The 18,475-nt window shown below is 43.4% G+C and overlaps 1 protein-coding gene across 3 annotated transcripts in view; it reads left to right on the top strand.

Moving 5' to 3' along the window:
- CMTR1 (cap methyltransferase 1) overlaps positions 1-6,956 on the top strand; it is a 122,176-nt gene extending 115,220 nt beyond the window's left edge. For all 3 annotated transcript variants that reach the window (XR_010982023.2, XM_068100807.2, XM_068100806.2), the window contains exon 23: positions 5,892-6,956. Coding sequence is in view for 2 of the 3 variants with exons in the window: in XM_068100807.2 (XP_067956908.2) it covers positions 5,892-6,003 (112 nt within the window). In the remaining variant the exon portion in view is untranslated. The remainder of the gene's footprint in view (positions 1-5,891) is intronic.
- The last annotated feature ends 11,519 nt before the right edge of the window (positions 6,957-18,475 follow it).

The raw sequence follows: 18,475 nt of genomic DNA, 5'->3' as shown, positions 1-18,475 counted from the left end.
CCATTCCTCAATTCCCCAATTTGGGCACTAGTACCCCTTGCTTCCTCCCTCATTGCTCCCATTTGGCCTCCCCAATCGCTCACCCTGAGCATCCATCTTATCATTTAGCTTCTCCAGGCTTGCCGCGAGTTGAATCAGAAAGAGGTTCATGTCTATCGGCGCCGCGGGCACGGCTGCCACAACCACGTGCGAGCCGCCATTTTGTGCGTCCGAAACCTTGTGCGCAAGGGCGCCATCTTCTGCACCTGAAGCCTCCGCCACCACATCCTCATTGCTTTCCTCCTCCATTATTACTCCCACCTCCTCCCTGGGGTCCTGGGTTGATTCTAACCCCTCTTCTAACTCCCCTCCCGGCACCCAATCGCCTTGACTATCCATGGCACGATTTTTTCAATTTGGATGTTATAAAATTAAAATTTTGGGCCACTCGTAATTTGAGTGCGCTAAGCGCACTTCAGGTCCGAATCTCGCTGCTGACACCAATTGTTGCGGATCTCAACGTCGGCCCCTTTTCCCCTTAAAAAGGGGGGATTAATCCCCTTGTCCGCGACTGACCGACGTGAGTCCTGGGGGTCCCAACGCTCCTTCCGGTTGGGAGCAGCCAGGGTATTTGGTCTACGAAAAGTCCCAAGGACCTGAGTGCCACTCCTGACCGTGAAGCAGGGGAGGGACTCCCGCTCGAACCCCGGTTTTAGATAGTCTAGTTGCCGAGCGGTTTTTAGCAACCCGAAGTTCGAGTCATTAGCATTCACTAACCCGAATCCGAAACGTTGGCCAAATCGTGCCACAGGTATTCAATGATGGAAAAGACAAGGACGAACGGATGTGAAGGAAAGAAGGCAAGGTAGGAAGAACAGGATTTATTATTATTTACACACAACCAAAACAGGGAAGAAAAGAAATGTAATTTACAGGGAAATGGAAGGAGCAGAAGGACACAGCAATTTCTAGCTTATCTATGCAGTCTTACTTATACCCAGGACAATACAGACAGAACGAACTCACTCACACGAATAGGGAATTGCAGAGTGGATTGGCTGGAGGGAGAGGAAGGTAGGACCACAAGGCTGGAAGGTTTGGCAGGGCGCACAGCAAGCAGGTCCTCTCCGGGCTGGGAGCAAGCAGGGTGGCGGCGGCACACGTATCTCGTTCGTTCCACGCGGCAGGGCTCGTTCTTGCCTCGACACGCCTCGGGCTCTTTCGGTCATCTGCTGCGGTTCTCTCTTGCGCGATTGTCACGCGCATATATCAAGCGGGGTCGTGACACGCCCTCGGCCGTTTGGGTACCGCCCCCGTACTCTGTGTTGGTGGCCTTATATGGCAATGCCACGGTCTTGTATCCTTATTTGGGCATGGGGCTGAACAGCCCCGCCCCTCATGGCGCGCCCTGGGCTTGTATCCTTATTTGGGCATGGGGCTGAACAGCCCCGCCCCTCGTGGCGCGCCCTGGGCTTGTATCCTTATTTGGGCATGGGGCTGAACAGCCCCGCCCCTTCCTGTCCAAACAGAGCACGGAGCACATATTCACCATAGCAGCGAACGCCGCTTCCAAACCCAGGCCAGTTGAGAGGGCGCGCACCCCACACTTGTCAAGCTGCTTTACCCAGAGAGGGAGAGTTTGGCTGGGAAATGTAATTATTGAAGGGGAGCTATCCTTATTTGATTCGGTGCAATCGAGTGTCAATTACTGGGCAACAGAGCCTTAAACTACATAGAATAAGGGAATAACTATTTCGAGGTTCTAAGATTGGCTCGGTGTATGCGATGAATGAACTAAGGGGGACGACCTTTGACCTTTACAATTATGGAGGTATTTACACAGATCATGACATTTACAAAGGGTGGTATTTACAAAAATTACAGGATTCTCAAATCGATTACAATATATATATATATATATACAGTGAAACCTTGACTTACGAGTGCACCAACTTACGAGTTTTCCGAGATACGAGCCGTCGCTCGGGCGATTTATTGCTTTGAGATGCGAGCCGAGATCTGAGTTACGAGCTTACGCCACCCGCCACCAAGTGGGTTCCGGTCATGTGGTTATCTTGCCGTGCAAGCATCTCTGCCGTATATCGCTGCTGCTTTGTTTTCACATTTTGGTTATTTTGGAGCTTACGCCACCCGCCACCAGGTGGGTTCCGGTCACGTGGTTATCTTGCCGTGCAAGCATGTCTGCCGTATATCGCTGCTGCTTTGTTTTCGCATTTTGGTTATTTTGGAAAATTTCTTTGTTTTAACCATGGGTCCTAAGAAATTGAGTGCCAACGGCAGTACTGAGAAGAAGAAGAGGATGATGTGCTTGGATATAAAACACGCAATCGTCGAAAAACATGAGCGAGGTGTGCGTGTTGTCGACTTGGTGAGGCAGTACGATCGTAGTACCTCTACGATATGTACGATTTTGAAGCAGAAGGAGTCGATAAAGGCTATAACGCCAGCCAAGGGCGTTACGATTATTTCAAAGCTCCGGACCTCTATCCATGAAGAGATGGAGAAGTTGTTGTTTGTGTGGTTGACGGAGAAGCAGCTCGCAGGATGCCGAGGAGGACGTATATAACGGCAGAAGAGAAGAGCATGCCAGGCCACAACTTGTTCAGACTGCCGGCGATAGCTCGCCTTCTCTTTGTGGAAAACACGGTGAGATCCTTAACATCCAACAACTAATGGGACGCAAACGGGGCGCCCAGTTTAGCGGTACACACATTGATGAATCACCCTGCCTGTGATTCACCCATGACAGGTTATAGCTGGGTCGGGATTCAAACCCAGGCTGGACAGTTTAGAGTCAAGTGTGCGTACCTCCAGTCCAGGCCATCCTGCCAACTTGTATGCTGCATACAGGTGAAATATAAAGCGCGAGATATTTTTATATATACTGTATATTTAAAAATATATATGTGGTTTTTGGCGGGCTGGAACGGATTAATAGCATTTCAATGGGGAAATTTAATTTGAGAAACGAGCAAATTGAGTTACGAGCTCGGTCACAGAACGAATTAAACTCGTAAGTCAAGGTTTCACTGTATATATATATATATATATATATATATATATACGTATATATATATATATATATATATATATATACATACATACACACACACACACACACACACACACACACACACACACACACACACACACACACACACACACACACACACACACACACACACACACACACACACACACACACACACACACACACACACACCACACACACACACACACACACACACACACACACACACACACACTCAAAGGCAAAAGTTATTGTGACACACAAACAACAAACAGAATCAGTGTTAAACTTTTACTGCCGCGAATGAAATGTTATTACATGGAAAGACAAGTGTTTCAAGGTATGGTAACGATCAACAGTCCATGAGAACAGCGCACCTGGCATATGCAAATGAGCCACAACACAAGAGGGGGTTCACAAGCAAGTTCACACGGTCAGTAGCGAGTGTGTCCACCTTGTGCATTGATGCAGGCCTGGCACCCTCGCCTCATTGAGGCCACTAAACGTCGATGAAAGTCCTGGGGAATATCATTCCATATCCGAGGAAGGATTTGGCGGAGTTCCTGCAGCGTTGTTGGAGGATTCGGATGACGTCGTAAACGTTGCTCCATTTCATCCCAGACGTGTTCAATGGGTGACAAATCAGGGGATCTTGCGGGCCAGGGTAACACATTAACATTGTTCTGATTAAGATACTGCTGTACAACTCGAGCAACGTGTGGTCTGGCGTTATCGTGTTGAAACGTCACTCCAGGGCCGTTCTGTTGCAAAAACGGTAAAGCGGCCATTTGCAAAATCTCGTCTCGGTACCTCAAAGCATTCAAGATCCCCTCAATCACAATCATTGGCGTCCTTGCTGCAGCTGTTATCCCACCCCAGATCATAACGCCCCCACCTCCAAAACGATCCCCTTCCAGAACACATGGCCTGATGTAACGTTCACCTGTGCGCCTGTAGACACGTGTCCTGCCGTCAGCTCGGTGAAGAAGGAAACGTGACTCATCGGTGAAGAAAACTCTTCTCCACTCACGTGCTCCCCATCGCAAGTGTTGTCTGCTCCACTGGAGACGTCGACGTCGATGTTCTGGCGTCAGAATTGGCCGTCGGGCTGGGCGTCTTGCACGGATGCCGTAGACGCGTAGACGTCGTCGAACTGTTCTTGCAGATACATCTCTGTAGCCAGGTATGGTACGGGCTGTAAGGGTTGCTGGCTGGAACCTGTGTTGGAGGTGCGTGGTTCGAATCCATCGTTCTTGACGTGGGGTCGTTACTGGTGGGCGGCCACTACGGGGATGGTCTATAACTTGATTGTTTTGCTGAAAACGTCGCCATAAGTGCCAAATGGTGTTTCTATGGACGTTGAATCGACGAGCAACGTCTCGCTGCGAGGTACCAGACTGAAGCATACCTATAGCTCTCCATCTGTCATTTTCCCCGAGGCGTGGCATGTCGATCTTGTTCCAGAACGATGAATAGAGGTGTTTTTCTGACTTCTGCACTTCTTAAGACTGCATTGAGTGGAAATGATCAGCGTCTGGTTGTCTGGCCTTTTGAAGTGAACATTGCTGGCCATTTTTCTCGAATATGTCATGCTTCTTGCAAATTTCGTGCAATTCGAACAACAACTGCTTGGTTGCGTTTCTTCGACCATTTTAACACTCTTTCTCTGGTTCAAATCCAAAAATTCATTCACAAGATTACCAATGAAAAAATTCCGTGTCACAATAACTTTTGCCTTTGAGTATATATATATATATATATATATATATATATATTTATACATACATACATACATACATACATACATACATACATACATACATACATACATACATACATACATACACACACACACACACACACACACATATATATATTTGTATGCCGTCGCCGGAGGCATTATGATTTCAGGTTGTCCGTCCGTCTGTCCATCCATGATAGGTTTTCGTTACCGCAATAACTTGAGAACGGCTGAAGGGATCTTAGTCAAACCTGGTGCATGTGTGTACAATGAGGTAAAGATGAACTGATTAGATTTTGGGCTCACGGGGTGAAAGGTCAAAGTCTGTAATATGTCTATAACTTGAGAACTGCTGAAGTGATCTAATTCGAACTTGGTGTAGGTGTGTATAATGATGTCACGATTAACTGATTAGATTTTGGGTGCAAAGGTCAAAGTCTGTCATCGGTTTATAACTCAAGAATGCCTGAAGTGATCCAATTCAAACTTGGTGCAGGTATGTATCATGATGTAAAGATTACCTGAATATAATTTGGGGCCAAGAGGTCAAAGGTCAAAGTCTGTAATAGGTCTATAACTTGAGAACGGCTGAAGTGATCTCATTCAAACTTGGTACAGGTATGTATAATGATGTAAAGATTAACAGATTAGATTTTGGGGTCCCGAGGTCAAATGTCAGAGGTCATGTCAGGTAAAAATGTGATAACTTGTGAACAGCTGAAGGGATTTAAATTACAACTTGGTACAGGTATTTTTATGATGTAGGCATGAACTGATACATTTTGGGGTCAAGAGGTCAGCGGTTGTGTCAGGTAAAATGTGATAACTTCAGAATAGCTGAATGGATTTAAATCAAACTTGGTACAAGTATTATAATGTAGCAATAATGTGGGCAGAGGCATATCATGGTCGACGTCGAAGAGTGTTGTTCTTGTTTTTTTGTTTTTTTTCAATGAGCCTGCATTGGTGACAATATACCATTTTGTGGTTCCATATTCCTCCGAATGTGTTGCCCTGAATATAATGTACAAGTTAAACAGTATGACATAACCCAACTTGTAGATCGTAAGGAAGATGCATGAATTAATCGATTTCTGTAATTGTAATTCTCGAGTGCAGTGTTTGCCATGCTGGGCAGCTTTTCTGGAGTTGGAACAGCAAGCTGAGCCAGGAGGACATACTCAGCTTTGTACACAGTCATGCACCAGAGGATATAAAGTCACACCAGTGATGAGTTATTCTTGTGTCTTTTCTTACCTTGCGAGAGTGAACTGCTTGTTTCATGTTAAAGCAGCTGGTAATGTACCTGTCTATGGATCTCGATTGATCGATCGATCTATCTATCTCTCTCTGTCTCTCTGTCTCTCTGTCTCTGTCTGTCTCTCCAGGTTCAGTACTGCAAAAGCAGTCACATGGCAAAGATTTCACTGGATGGTTTGCCTTTGCCGTTGCAGCAGTAGTCAAGGCAATAATTTGGAATTTAGCTATGGTGCAGGTGATAACTCACCTATTGTTCGTCCACCAACTCATTCTGGCAGACAGCTCCTCCACTCCTTTATGATCACCGAATGGCTGATTGGAGGTTTGGCTATAAGGTTATTTAATGAACTATTATATCCTCATTCAAAAACCAAATCACCTGGTCGTTTTTGCAACCATTGTCATTGCCTGGCAATTCAAATGTCTGGGTTTGCTTCGCAATGTATTGGGTGTCATTAAAGTTTGCAAGAGGTTGAATAATCAATACATTTTAACATTGGGAATGCAAACCCCCAGTAAGGGATGAGCAATTGCTTACATTGACAAATTACACACCTTCCCATTTGTCTGACCTTTGTACATACAGTTTGTGGTTATACCGTACCTGGGGTTGAATCCCGCTTATGCTTGGTTACCTATTATGAATTCTAAGCCTACCAATATCAAACTGATATCTCATTGTCCTGTTGATTTCAAACCCAAGAGATTTTGTGCTCACCAATTTGTAACAGCGCCTCTGTGGGTTGCTGATTTCGCACTTTTCTGACTAATTGCGGCATGCTCACACCATTGAACGACCTCCACTGCAACCACTACTTCTGAGGGTGCCATTTATCACTATTCCTTCTATCCCTGTGTACCTGCCCTGCCTTAGTTGAACCAGTTTGTACATGTATCTTGATGAATAAATCATTTTGTACAGTTCTACTGTTTCATTTTGAAACCATTACAGCAAATGATAACTTTCAGATGACTCAAACTCCTGAGCAGTCTGTATTTTCACATTACCTCTGCAAGATTTTTGATGTCTAGCCGTCTTGTGACAATTCCGACATGCTAATTTATAACTGAGGAGTTAATTTTATTTGGCTGCTCTGGCTGTCTTGTTTGAACATTCCCACGTTTTGCAGTTGTACCTCTGAGCCTCAAGGAACTAATGTCCTTGCTATAATTCATTGACGTGTGTGTGTGTGTGTGTGTGTGTGTGTGTGTGTGTGTGTGTGTGTGTGTGTGTGTGTGTGTGTGTCCGTGTGTGTGTGTGTGTGTGTGTGTGTGTGTGTGTGTGTGTGTGTGTGTGTGTGTGTGTGTGTGTGTGTCCCTGTGTGTGTGCAGTGTCCATGTCAGGCCTGTAATCTTTTACCATTTGTGTTTTGTCATCAAATTTTCACCAAAGCTTATTTCACCAAAATTTTCACCAATTCAAAGCTTTCACCAAAGAAATATGGAGAAGGTAAATTAATAATTTTGTCAAAAGGTCAAAGGTCAGCGTCACATAAAATCATCAATTTTCATGCGATTGACCTGAAAGTTTAATAATTTGCATATTGGTCAATTAATTTGTTCACCAATCAAAAGCTAGAAGCAGATTGTTTCCTATCCCTATATTTTTCAGGGCAGTGAGGTGTTTTTTATTGTAAGCAGTAGTTATGTTTTTGCTTCATGCACGTAACCCAGGGATTTTTGGCCCCCGTCGCACCGCGGAGCGAAAGGGGGACTTTGGTTTTCCCCTCCGTCCATGTGTGCGTCCGTCCGTGCATGCGTGCGTAATCGAAGGACCGAATTCTAATTTGGTGTGTGGGTGCAACCCACGTCAAAATCCAAGATGGCCGCCGCCATGTATGTCTGAACCTTGTGAGTGGAATATCTTGGAAAAATAAGCGAAGTACCAACTTCTAATTTGGTGTGTGGGTGTATCTAGGCATAAGGAAGAACGCTATTGAAAATTGGGTCGCCACGTCAAAATCCAAGATGGCCGCCACCATATATATGTCTGAACATTGTGAGTGGAATATCTTGAAAAATAAGCGAAGTACCAACTTCTAATCTGGTGTGTGAGTGTGTCTACGCATAAGGGAGAACGCTATTGAAAATTGCGTCACCACGTCAAAATCCAAGATGGCCGCCTTTCATCTTCCACTTTGTCAACTCACATCACTTCACCGACGGGGGACCTCGGCGTAACGCTTGTTTTTTTTGTTCTTTTCGGGAGCGATTGAAGCAGCTTTCAGTTGCCTGTACACCGCCCAAATAAAGGTATGTGTGAAAAGAACGTGTTGCATGATCAGAACAAGACACCCATAAGGAGGGTACCCTGCTAGTTTTATTAATTTGGTGACATTCCATTTCCCAATAATGGTTATGAATCATGTTGATCTTTTCAGAAAGATATGAAGGTTGATGTATGTGGACTTTCTATTCGATAAAGTGAAACAGTGCGAGGGAATTGAAACTTCACCCATTTCTCAACGCATTCCCCTGGTGTGTACTGTGTGTACATGCTTGTGCCATCAATGTGGTCCTACATTAATGCCATCTGCTTTTGAACCCTTTAGGATGGGCACAGAGCCACTTCAGGCCACGTGCTGGGAGGTCGTTATTCGTAAACCTAAAGCCACCCAGATGAACTTTGAGTGGTTCAAATAGATAACAATCACAAAGCAACAAGACTGGAGTGTGTAGGGGATTATTTATAACACCACCCCAATCCATCTTATCATAAGCAGCAATGGTCATATTTGCTGTGTGAGGGTGAGCATTATCGTGCAGTACATTCATGTCCTGCGTGCGACAGCATGCCTGGCCTTTGTCCAAGTATTGCTCATATCGCTTCATTTTGTGACAAGTCGCTGTACAACCGTGCATTGATTGTTTTCCACGATTAATAAGAAATTCCACACAAATTAAACCTGAGGATCACAAAACATTTGCCATAATGTTTCTGGCTGAACCTTTAATTATATGAGGTGTGCATGGAGAATGTCTCCACTCCATGCTGGCACTTTGACTTTGTGATGAAATGCACCCAGGTCTCACAACATCAAAAACTTTCAACAAATGGACATCTCTCTGGTCATTCTCAGCCATTCCTCAGCGTCGACGAGTCTGGCATTTCACTCAGGCCGACTGGCATGGTCTTCAAGACTGATTCTGCAACTGGACCAGACGGCATCAGCCCACAGATCCTAAAATCCTGCTCTACCGCTCTATCTCACCCTCTCTCTGTTCTCTTCACCCTCTCTTTTGCTCAAGGTCATCTGCCATCAGCTTGGAAATAAGCGAACATTACTGCTTTTCATAAAAAAGGTGTAAAAACAGATCCTTGCAACTACAGACCAATCAGCCTGCTCCCAATCATCAGCAAGGTCATGGAATCCATCATCGCTTTTGATATTAAATCCTTCCTCTTCACCAATGGCTTGATCTATGATCATCAATTTGGTTTCAGACCAGGTCACTCTACTCTGGACATGCTGCTTCTGCTTTCTCAACAATGGATGGAGGTCCTCAATGCCAAACAGGAAATTAGAGCTGTCTCCCTTGACATATCTTGTGCCTTCAATAGTATCTGGCACCCCACCCTGCTCACCAAACACTCCTCCTATGGTATCCATGGAAATCTCCACGCATAGCTCCTCTCTGGTCACAGTCAACTTGTGGCCCTGAATGGAATTCTCTCATCTCCCCTTCCTGTTCAGGCTGGAGTTCATCAAGGCAGTGTTCTGGGCCCTGTGCCTTTTTTTGTATTCATCAATGATCTTTCTGACTGGAAAATCCTCTCTATCTCTTTGCTGATGACTCCACTCTCTGCCGCTCCATATCTCAACCCTCAGATCGGCAGGCAGCCACCTTTTCACTCTCTGCAGACCTGGACAAAATCACAAACTGGTCAACCAAGTGGAATATGTCTTTCAATCCTGACAAATCTCACACTCTCACGATGTCTCTCCGAAAAGACCGTCTGGAAAACCCTCCCATCTACTTTCTCAACAATCCTCTTGAAGAAGTTCTGTTAGTCAAGCCTTTGGGCCTCAATATCAGCCATGATCTTTCCTGGGAAAACCACATTTCCAAGCTGGCCAACAAAGCCAGTTGCCGACTTGGGCATCCTCCAGCGTGTGAAGTCCTTCCTTGGCATCTCTGAGCTCCTCACCACATACAAAGCTTTCATCCGCAGCTTGATGGAATACTCCTCTCCCCTCTGGGCTGGTGCTCCTGCCTCATACCCAGCTCGGCTTCATGCTGTAGAAACCAAAGCTTTCAGGATTATTGGTATCTCCCGCGATGAAGCTGATTCTGAGGGCCTTTCACTCTCTCACCGCAGGCAGGTTGGTGGTCATTCTGTCTTCTACCGACTCCTCTCTGGCCTAGCTCCCCCAGCTCTGTCTGTGCTGTCCCCCAAATAATCTTGCAGGATGCACAAGAAATGCCAGCAACCCTCTTCTTGTGACACTGCCAAATTCAAGACTCTCTGCTCACCTTCACTCTTTTATTTCTCTTTTTCCCACCTTTGGAACAAACTCCCACACTCTCTTCAATCCCACTCCTCCCTCCAGGTCTTTAAAACAGCTGTTCACCACCATCTGTAATCTCCCCCCATCCAAAACCTTGATCTTTTCTACCCCCGCTAATTGACCCCAAATCCACCTCTTTCAATCTCCGACTTCATTCCTGAAATTCCTAGTAGTGTCAATTTGTTTTATACCGTGACTTGACAGTACTTTTGGTCTCCCACCTTACACGAACCTTCTTGAACGTTGTGAAATGAATGGTTGTTTCCATACTTCAAAAACTAAAGTCGAATTATTTTGCAATCTCATGTTTAGTGATCTGGACAATTCTCTAAAAATAATTTTTCAACAAGTTTACTGCATGCTTCAGCGACAGCAGTTGATTGCAGATGAGAACTCTCAAGATCGCTCGCCATTCACGGCCATTTTTGATCGCTCTCCAATTTCTGCCCATTTTGATCGCTCACCAATTCCTGGCCATTTTTGATCGCTCTCTAATTAGTACATGGTGTTATGTAGAATTATTATATGTAAGTGCAAAATTTGCTACACTAGTGGAACCAATGTTTTTTTGCATCTATATACCCTTGGCAACAAGACCTGAGTTGGTTCCATTTTTTTCAATGGCGTCTTCGGCGGCCATTTTGAATTTCAAAATGGCCGCCGTTTTTTGCAATTTTGTATGTATTCTAATTTCTACAGTCTTAAACTACACATAGATAACTATAATTACAATAATGAAAGAAATATGAACATTTACTTTATTCTTTTTTATCTTACAGGTATTCATAGACAAGTTGGATTTCAGCCTCACCGCCGCATAATGTCATCGTTTGAAGAGCCGCCTTCTAAGAAGCAATGCACAAGTTACGAACTTTGTGTATTCTGCCAAGAGAGAATTCCTGAACCTTTGGTTGACGTTGCTCATGCCAATTTCAAATGTGCTTCATATGAAACATTTCTTGGCAGCTTCCACAAAAGAGTGCAACTTGGCAACTTAAGCTTTGCGTCAACTAGTAAGAGACTATGTGATGTTTATTCAGTAGTACTTAAAGAAAAAAAGGCTACATGGCACAAGCAATGTTACAAGGCAGTGACAAATCGTGCTCATATCAAACGTGATGAAGTGAACTTTAGTAAATCTTGTGAATCAAAGAATATTTCAAATCTGACCAACCGCAAGAGGGGACCCGTCGAATCCTCAAAACCGAGCAGCACCGTCAACTTCAGCAACAACTGTGTCAACAGTTACAAGATCTCAAAGCAAAAGTGACTCATTCTTCAGAGATAAATGTTTCTTTTGCCAGAAAGATACTAATGAGGTTCTCCATCCTTGTACTAGTTATAGTAGAGGCTCGCATTTCACAGATATTGTCAATAAGAGTGGAAACAAGACTTGGCAGGTAAACCTAGGTGATGTGCTAACTTCTGGTGATTTACTTGCTAGAGATATTGTGTACCATCACATTTGTTACACTCGTAACTGGGAAAAATATGTTCAACGTCCACATCGTAAGGGTGGTGAGTTGTCCTTTGAAGCCAAACAGGAAGTGAACCTGAAATCCATAGCAGCTGAAGCAGAGTTTACAAGCATCATACAGCAAAGGATTGATGAAGGAGAGTTCATCCCCATGCCTGATGTGCACCTTCTGTATAAAGATATCTTCCAGAACCACAACGTTCCTGGTTTTGATCCCAACAAGAGGCTATACTTAAACCAGAAACTGAAGAACAACCTGGATAATGTCGAAATCACAGGCATATCTGGAAAACTATCAACAGTTCATTCCAGTGATGCTGGTGCTGCAGCTATTCGGGCAGCTTCTGCTGAACAGAAGGATATGCAAGCAAAGTTCAAAATTCTCTTTCAAAGTGGAAAGATTATAAGAAATGCAATAACACAGGCGAGGCAAAATCCTTGGAAATTTGAGGGGTCGCTAAAGGACAGTATTGAAGTTGGAATACCGGAACAACTGTTCTGTATGATGAGATGGATCATCCAGGGAGCAGCCACCACCAAAACATGGATGTGCCATTCACAGGTGTCGGTATAGATCAAGGACAAGAGTTCCTGAATAAAGTTCTCAAAGGGGATGGTGGACTAAAAGGAATCACCAATAAGCCTGCAACTCTCCTGAAATACTGTCTTTGTGCCCCAGAGTTAGCAAGACTGGCCATGGAGTCTGAGATGATGATTGGTATGTCAAAAGAAGCCAGTGCTCGTCATCATCACCTGACGTCAGCGAAATTCAATCAACGGGAACAGAGTGTAAATCAGTTATTGGCAACATTGAAGGATTGTAATCCATTTGCTGACAAATCAGCTAAGTTGTACAATTTGATGACAAGACAGGTGGTGCCTGAGAACATTGAGAAGGACATACTGAACATGGAGGTCCGTGGACAGCAAGCATTCAAATCCTTTGTTGAACAGCGCATATGTGGATCAACAAACCTACGGGACCGCATGACCAAACTTAAGTATCTCAACTGGGATGACATGTGCAAAACCCTCAAACTGAGAGGAACTAAGGGGGAAGTTGAATTGAAAGCAACAAAAACACTTTGCCAGATTGCTAATGATAGCAAAGTCAAGTCGTGAAATCGACCTTCAAGATGTTATCTCAAATTACGAGTTCACCGCCATCAATTCAACTCTTATGAAAACTGATGGGTCGCTGATAACTTCAGACAGTAAAAGTGATCTGATACATGTGTTAGAAAGCTTGGCAACAGAAAAAGAAACCAACAGAGAGAAAAACCGTTTAAGCTAGGCTGGTCATGTGATGCAGATAACATTCCAATACCTATCCTCTCAGAAATTGCAATAGCTCCCGAATCTGTGGTCGAGCTTGTTAGGTGTGGATGTGGAATAAGCAAATGCTCCAGAAGATGTTCCTGTAAGCAACACAATCTGACATGCACAGAGTCATGTGCATGTGGAGCAGATGAAGAATGTGCCAACACGGCTGTGCAACAAACTGAGGAACTTGAAAACCCTGATGATGACAACTAGGCATAGATATTACAATGAAGAAAACAAAACTGATATTTACAAAATTATGGACCTTTGAATGTTTGACCATTGTCAAAATGTATTGCACTATTGTCTAAAGAGATGATTATACCAGGAACATTATTCAATGTTACCTTATATTTGAATAGTAGTAGTAACTTTAATATTTGGCAGCCATTTTGAAATTCAAGATGACTAATGATACCTTCCTTTGGGTTGCAGTTTTGTTTGGTATTAACATTAACACACTTTGGCATAGCTTGACAAGACAAATAATATTAAATAAATAATAAAATTTACTTATAATATGCTTTTGCTTGCCTTTGTGCAAATGAAGCACAGCAAATAATTCAAATGGTGGCCATTTTGAATTTCAAGATGGCTGATATTCCACGAAAGAGTTTTTGTTAACGAGATATTAGTGTTCTAGTAGCTTTTCTGTACAAAGAATGACACAAATGCCAGAAAAAATGGTCAAAGTGTTTTATGTGAAAAGATACATCTTTCAAAATGAAAATAATGGCAAAATTGGTTCAAATGGCGGCCATTTTGAATTTTAAGATGACTGATATTTCTCAAAAAACGTCTGTTAACTGGATATAAGTGTTCTGGTGGATTTTCTGTACAAGGAATGACAAAAATGCCAGAAAAAATGGTTAATCAAAGTGTTTTATGTGAAAAGATACATACAAAATTGCAAAAAATGGCGGCCATTTTGAAAGTCAAAATGGCCGCCAAATACGCCATTGAAAAAAATGGAACCAACTCAGGTCTTGTTGCCTAGGGTATAAGGATTCCAAAAAACATTGGTTCCACTAGTGTAGAAAATTTTGCACTACAATGACAACACCATGTACTAAATTCCTGGCCATTTTTTATCGCTCTCCAATTCCTGGCCGTTTTTAAATCGCTCTCCAATGCCTGACGATTTATGATTGCTCTCCAATTCCTGACGATTTTGGATCGGTCTCCAATACCTGGCCATTTTTGATCACTCTCCAATTCCTGGCCGTTTTTTAATCGCTCTCCAATTCCTGGCCATTTTTGATCGCTCTCCAATGCCTGACGATTTATGATTGCTCTCCAATTCCTGACGATTTTGGATCGATCTCCAATACCTGGCCATTTTTGATCGCTCTCCAATTCCTGGCCGTTTTTTAATCGCTCTCCAATTCCTGGCCATTTTTGATCGCTCTCCAATGCCTGACGATTTATGATCGCTCTCCAATTCCTGACGATTTATGATCACTCTCCAATTCCTGACGATTTTGGATCGCTCTCCAATTCTGGCCATTTTTGTTCGGTCTCCAATACCTGGCCATTTTTGATCGCTCTCCAATATCTGGCCATTTTTGATCGCCCTCCAATTTCTGGCCATTTTTGATCGCTCTCCAATACCTGGCCATTTTGGATCGCTCTCCAATTCTGGCCATTTTTGATCGGTCTCCAATACCTGGCCATTTTTGATAGCTCTCCAATTCTGGCCATTTTTGATCGCTCTCCAATTCTGGCCATTTTTGATCGCTCTCCAATTCTGGCCATTTTTGATCGCTCTCCAATATCTGGCCATTTTTGATCGCCCTCCAATTTCTGGCCATTTTTGATCGCCCTCCAATTTCTGGCCATTTTTGATCGCTCTCCAATTTCTGGCCATTTTTGATCACTCTGCAATATTTAAATGCACACTATGTGAGACAAACATCTCTGAATTGCGCCGACTGTCTTCTGTAAATTTCCGCTGGTTTGTTGATGGTCCTTCACAAGGAAATTACCCACAGCACACGTGGCTGTTGGCTGGCATCTTTGTTTTACCCAGAAATGTTCGACCACCAGTCACTTCCTGTATAACTTGCTGAGGATAGACGATATAATTGCACAAAACGTGTTTTCTGCAGCTGATAGTCATGCCTCAATGTTCCCTCTGATCTTGCATCCCTCCTTTCCATTAGGTTGCACACGTTTCTCGAGTAACCCACCCCTTGTGAAACCCCTAATCCAGGGCTTGCTCTTCCCACATCCACTCCTCTGTTCCGCTCGTCTCCCACTCGTAGAGCCTCCTTCACCAGTTTGTTTGATTACTCTCTTCCTTCCATGGTTTAAAGCTGGCAGCACACCACCACCTCAGGTCATACTTCATCTACGCCCATGATCTTTTTCTTTTCTCCTCTCCTCCCATACCTCGCCCCATCTTTTTGCGGGTTTCTATGTTTCCTTCTGTTTTCTCACTTCTGTTTGTTCATCTTCATCCCCTTGTGCTGCCGTACCAGTGCGTTGCCTTCTACCCTGTCACCCGCCTCAACTTTGCATCCATACAAAAACCTCGAACTGCCGTTGTACATTTGGATCAGTTGCTCCTCTGTCATTTTAGTGTTCAACATTAATTTTGATGATGGCTTGTTAGCCCATGGCTGTTATACCTTTGGATTCAAGTAATGTGTATGTTATGCCTGGTGTTGGCTTAACGGTTAAGGTGGCTGGCTTAAGACCACAAGGTCTTGAGTTCAAGCCGCTGTCATGTCGTTGAAGCAACACCAGTTGGGTTGATTCAACCTGTCATCATTCCTGTAAAGAACTAACTGCCCGTCAATGTGGAATGTTATTTGGTTTCCTAAGTGCAGGATGTGACATTGATGTCACATCGGACCTAACAAACGGAGTGGGTCATCCTTCGGAATGGGACAACAGGCGTATTTTGAAAACCCGAAAATGTTGAATGGTATGTACAGTCATGTGAAAAAGTAAGTACACCCCATGTAAAGTTTTGACTTTTTCAACATATTTCAACATACAGCTATTTGATCTTCATTTCAACAATATTGGTAGATAAAGGTGATATAATATAACAAATATCATGAAACATTTACATTTTGTAGTCAATTGTATAATTTAAATAAACATAAATGCAAATTTAGCATGTGGAAAAAGTAAGTACACCCTTGGCTCTAATAGGTGGTATTGCCCCCTTTGGCAGAAACAACCTCAAGTAGGCGTTTCTTATAACTGTCTACCAGTCTCTGACATCGACTGGGAGAAATCTTTGCCCAACCCTCCATGCAGAATTCTTTCAGCTGTGCGATGTTTGAGGGGTTTCTTGCATGCACAGCTCGTTTCAAATCCCCCCACAACATCTCGATGGGATTTAGATCCGGGCTTTGAATTGGCCATTCCAGAACCCTCCATTTCTTTCTTTTCAGCCATTCCTTGGTGGATTTACTGGTATGTTTAGGGTCATTGTCATGTTGCAAAGTCCACCTTCGGTTGAGCTTCAACTTCCCGACAGATGGCCTCACATTATCCTCAAGCACCCTCTGGTAAAATGAAGAATTCACAGTGGATTCTATGATGTAAGCTACCCAGGGCCTGATGCAGCAAAGCTACCCCAAACCATAATATTTCCACCACCATGCTTTGCAGTTGGTTTCAGGTTCTTGTGGTCAAATGCTGTCTTTGGTTTTCACCAAACATGTCTTCTGGTACTGTGGCCAAATAGCTCTACCTTTGACTCATCTGTCCAGAGCACATTGTTCCAGAAGTGCTGGTCTTTGCTGAGGTGTTCATTAGCAAACTTTAGTCTTGCCCTTATGTTCTTTCTGGACAGCAAAGGTTTCCTCCTGGCACACCTCCCATGTAGATCAAATTTGTGCATCCTCTTTCTAATGGTAGACTCGTGCACTTTGACATCAACAGTGGCAAGAGCTACCTGTAGGTCCCGTGATGACATTCTGGGGTTCTTCGAGACTTCTTTCAGCATCTTGCGGTCTGCTCTCGGGCTGAACTTGCTGGGGCGGCCTGGCCTGAACAAGTTGGCAGTTGTTTGGAATCTTCTCCACTTGTAGATGATCTTCTGGACAGTCGAATGGTTGATTTCAAATTGTTTGGAGATCTTTTTAAATCCCTTCCCAGACTCGTAGGCATCTATAACCTTCTTTCTGAAGGCCTCAGAGAGCTCTTTTGAATTAGGCATGGTGACGCCGCACACTTCAACAACAAAGAGCAAACCAAACTAAATGTCGGAGGTTTAAATAAGACAAGTTCCTCCAAGATCCTCTCTAACGATGTTCTAATCATTTGCACCTGAGCTGGTGCACCTGATTGTAATTTTAGGTATTTGAAGTAGTGATAAATGTAGGGGTGTACTTACTTTTTCCACATGTGAAATTTGCATTTATGTTTATTTATATTATACAATGGACTACAAAATGTAAATGTTTCATGATATTTGTTATATTATATCACCTTTATCTATCAATATTGTTGAAATGAAGATCAAATAGCTGTATGTTGAAATATGTTGAAAAAGTCAAAACTTTACATGGGGTGTACTTACTTTTTCACGTGACTGTACGTTACATCGATCACAAACTCTTTGTGTTCTCAAAGGTGGAAACACTTTGTATTCTGACATCAGATTTTGATTTATTAACCCTACTTATTTCACTACTTTCCTCGATACTTTTTATATGCGATTTAGATTCATAACATGTGAAATATATTGCACAAATCTTTAGGGCTTGAAGAAAATGTTTCCATGAGTCTCCATTTCGATGTAGAAAATAAACTTGTATGTACAACTGATGCATTAAAAACGATAACAGCAGTCGGTAGACGCGTACCTCCGCCAGGTTGATCAGTTTACATTTTGTATCCCACTGATAGGCCGGATCTGGATCCAGACCTCAACCAAAATGAAATGGATTCTTGCTTGTCACACACCCAACCTGTCCACCACGTTTCGTTTGAATGCACCCAACTTTGAGATTTTGTGTTATACATCGTTTTTGTGCCTATTTCTCAATGGTGAAGAATCACTTTTAAAATTCTAGAATCCGGATCTTCACCAAAATCTAATAAACTCTTCCTTGTCACACACCCAACCTCTCCGCCAAATTTTGTCCAAATCCGTCCACAACTTTTTGAGA

The sequence above is a fragment of the Myxine glutinosa genome, chromosome 9 (assembly GCF_964187855.1).
Source record: "Myxine glutinosa chromosome 9, kmMyxGlut1.1, whole genome shotgun sequence".
Taxonomy (NCBI): domain Eukaryota; kingdom Metazoa; phylum Chordata; class Myxini; order Myxiniformes; family Myxinidae; genus Myxine; species Myxine glutinosa.
Note: the sequence above shows the minus strand (reverse complement) of the source record. Positions and strands in the feature narration are given on the sequence as shown.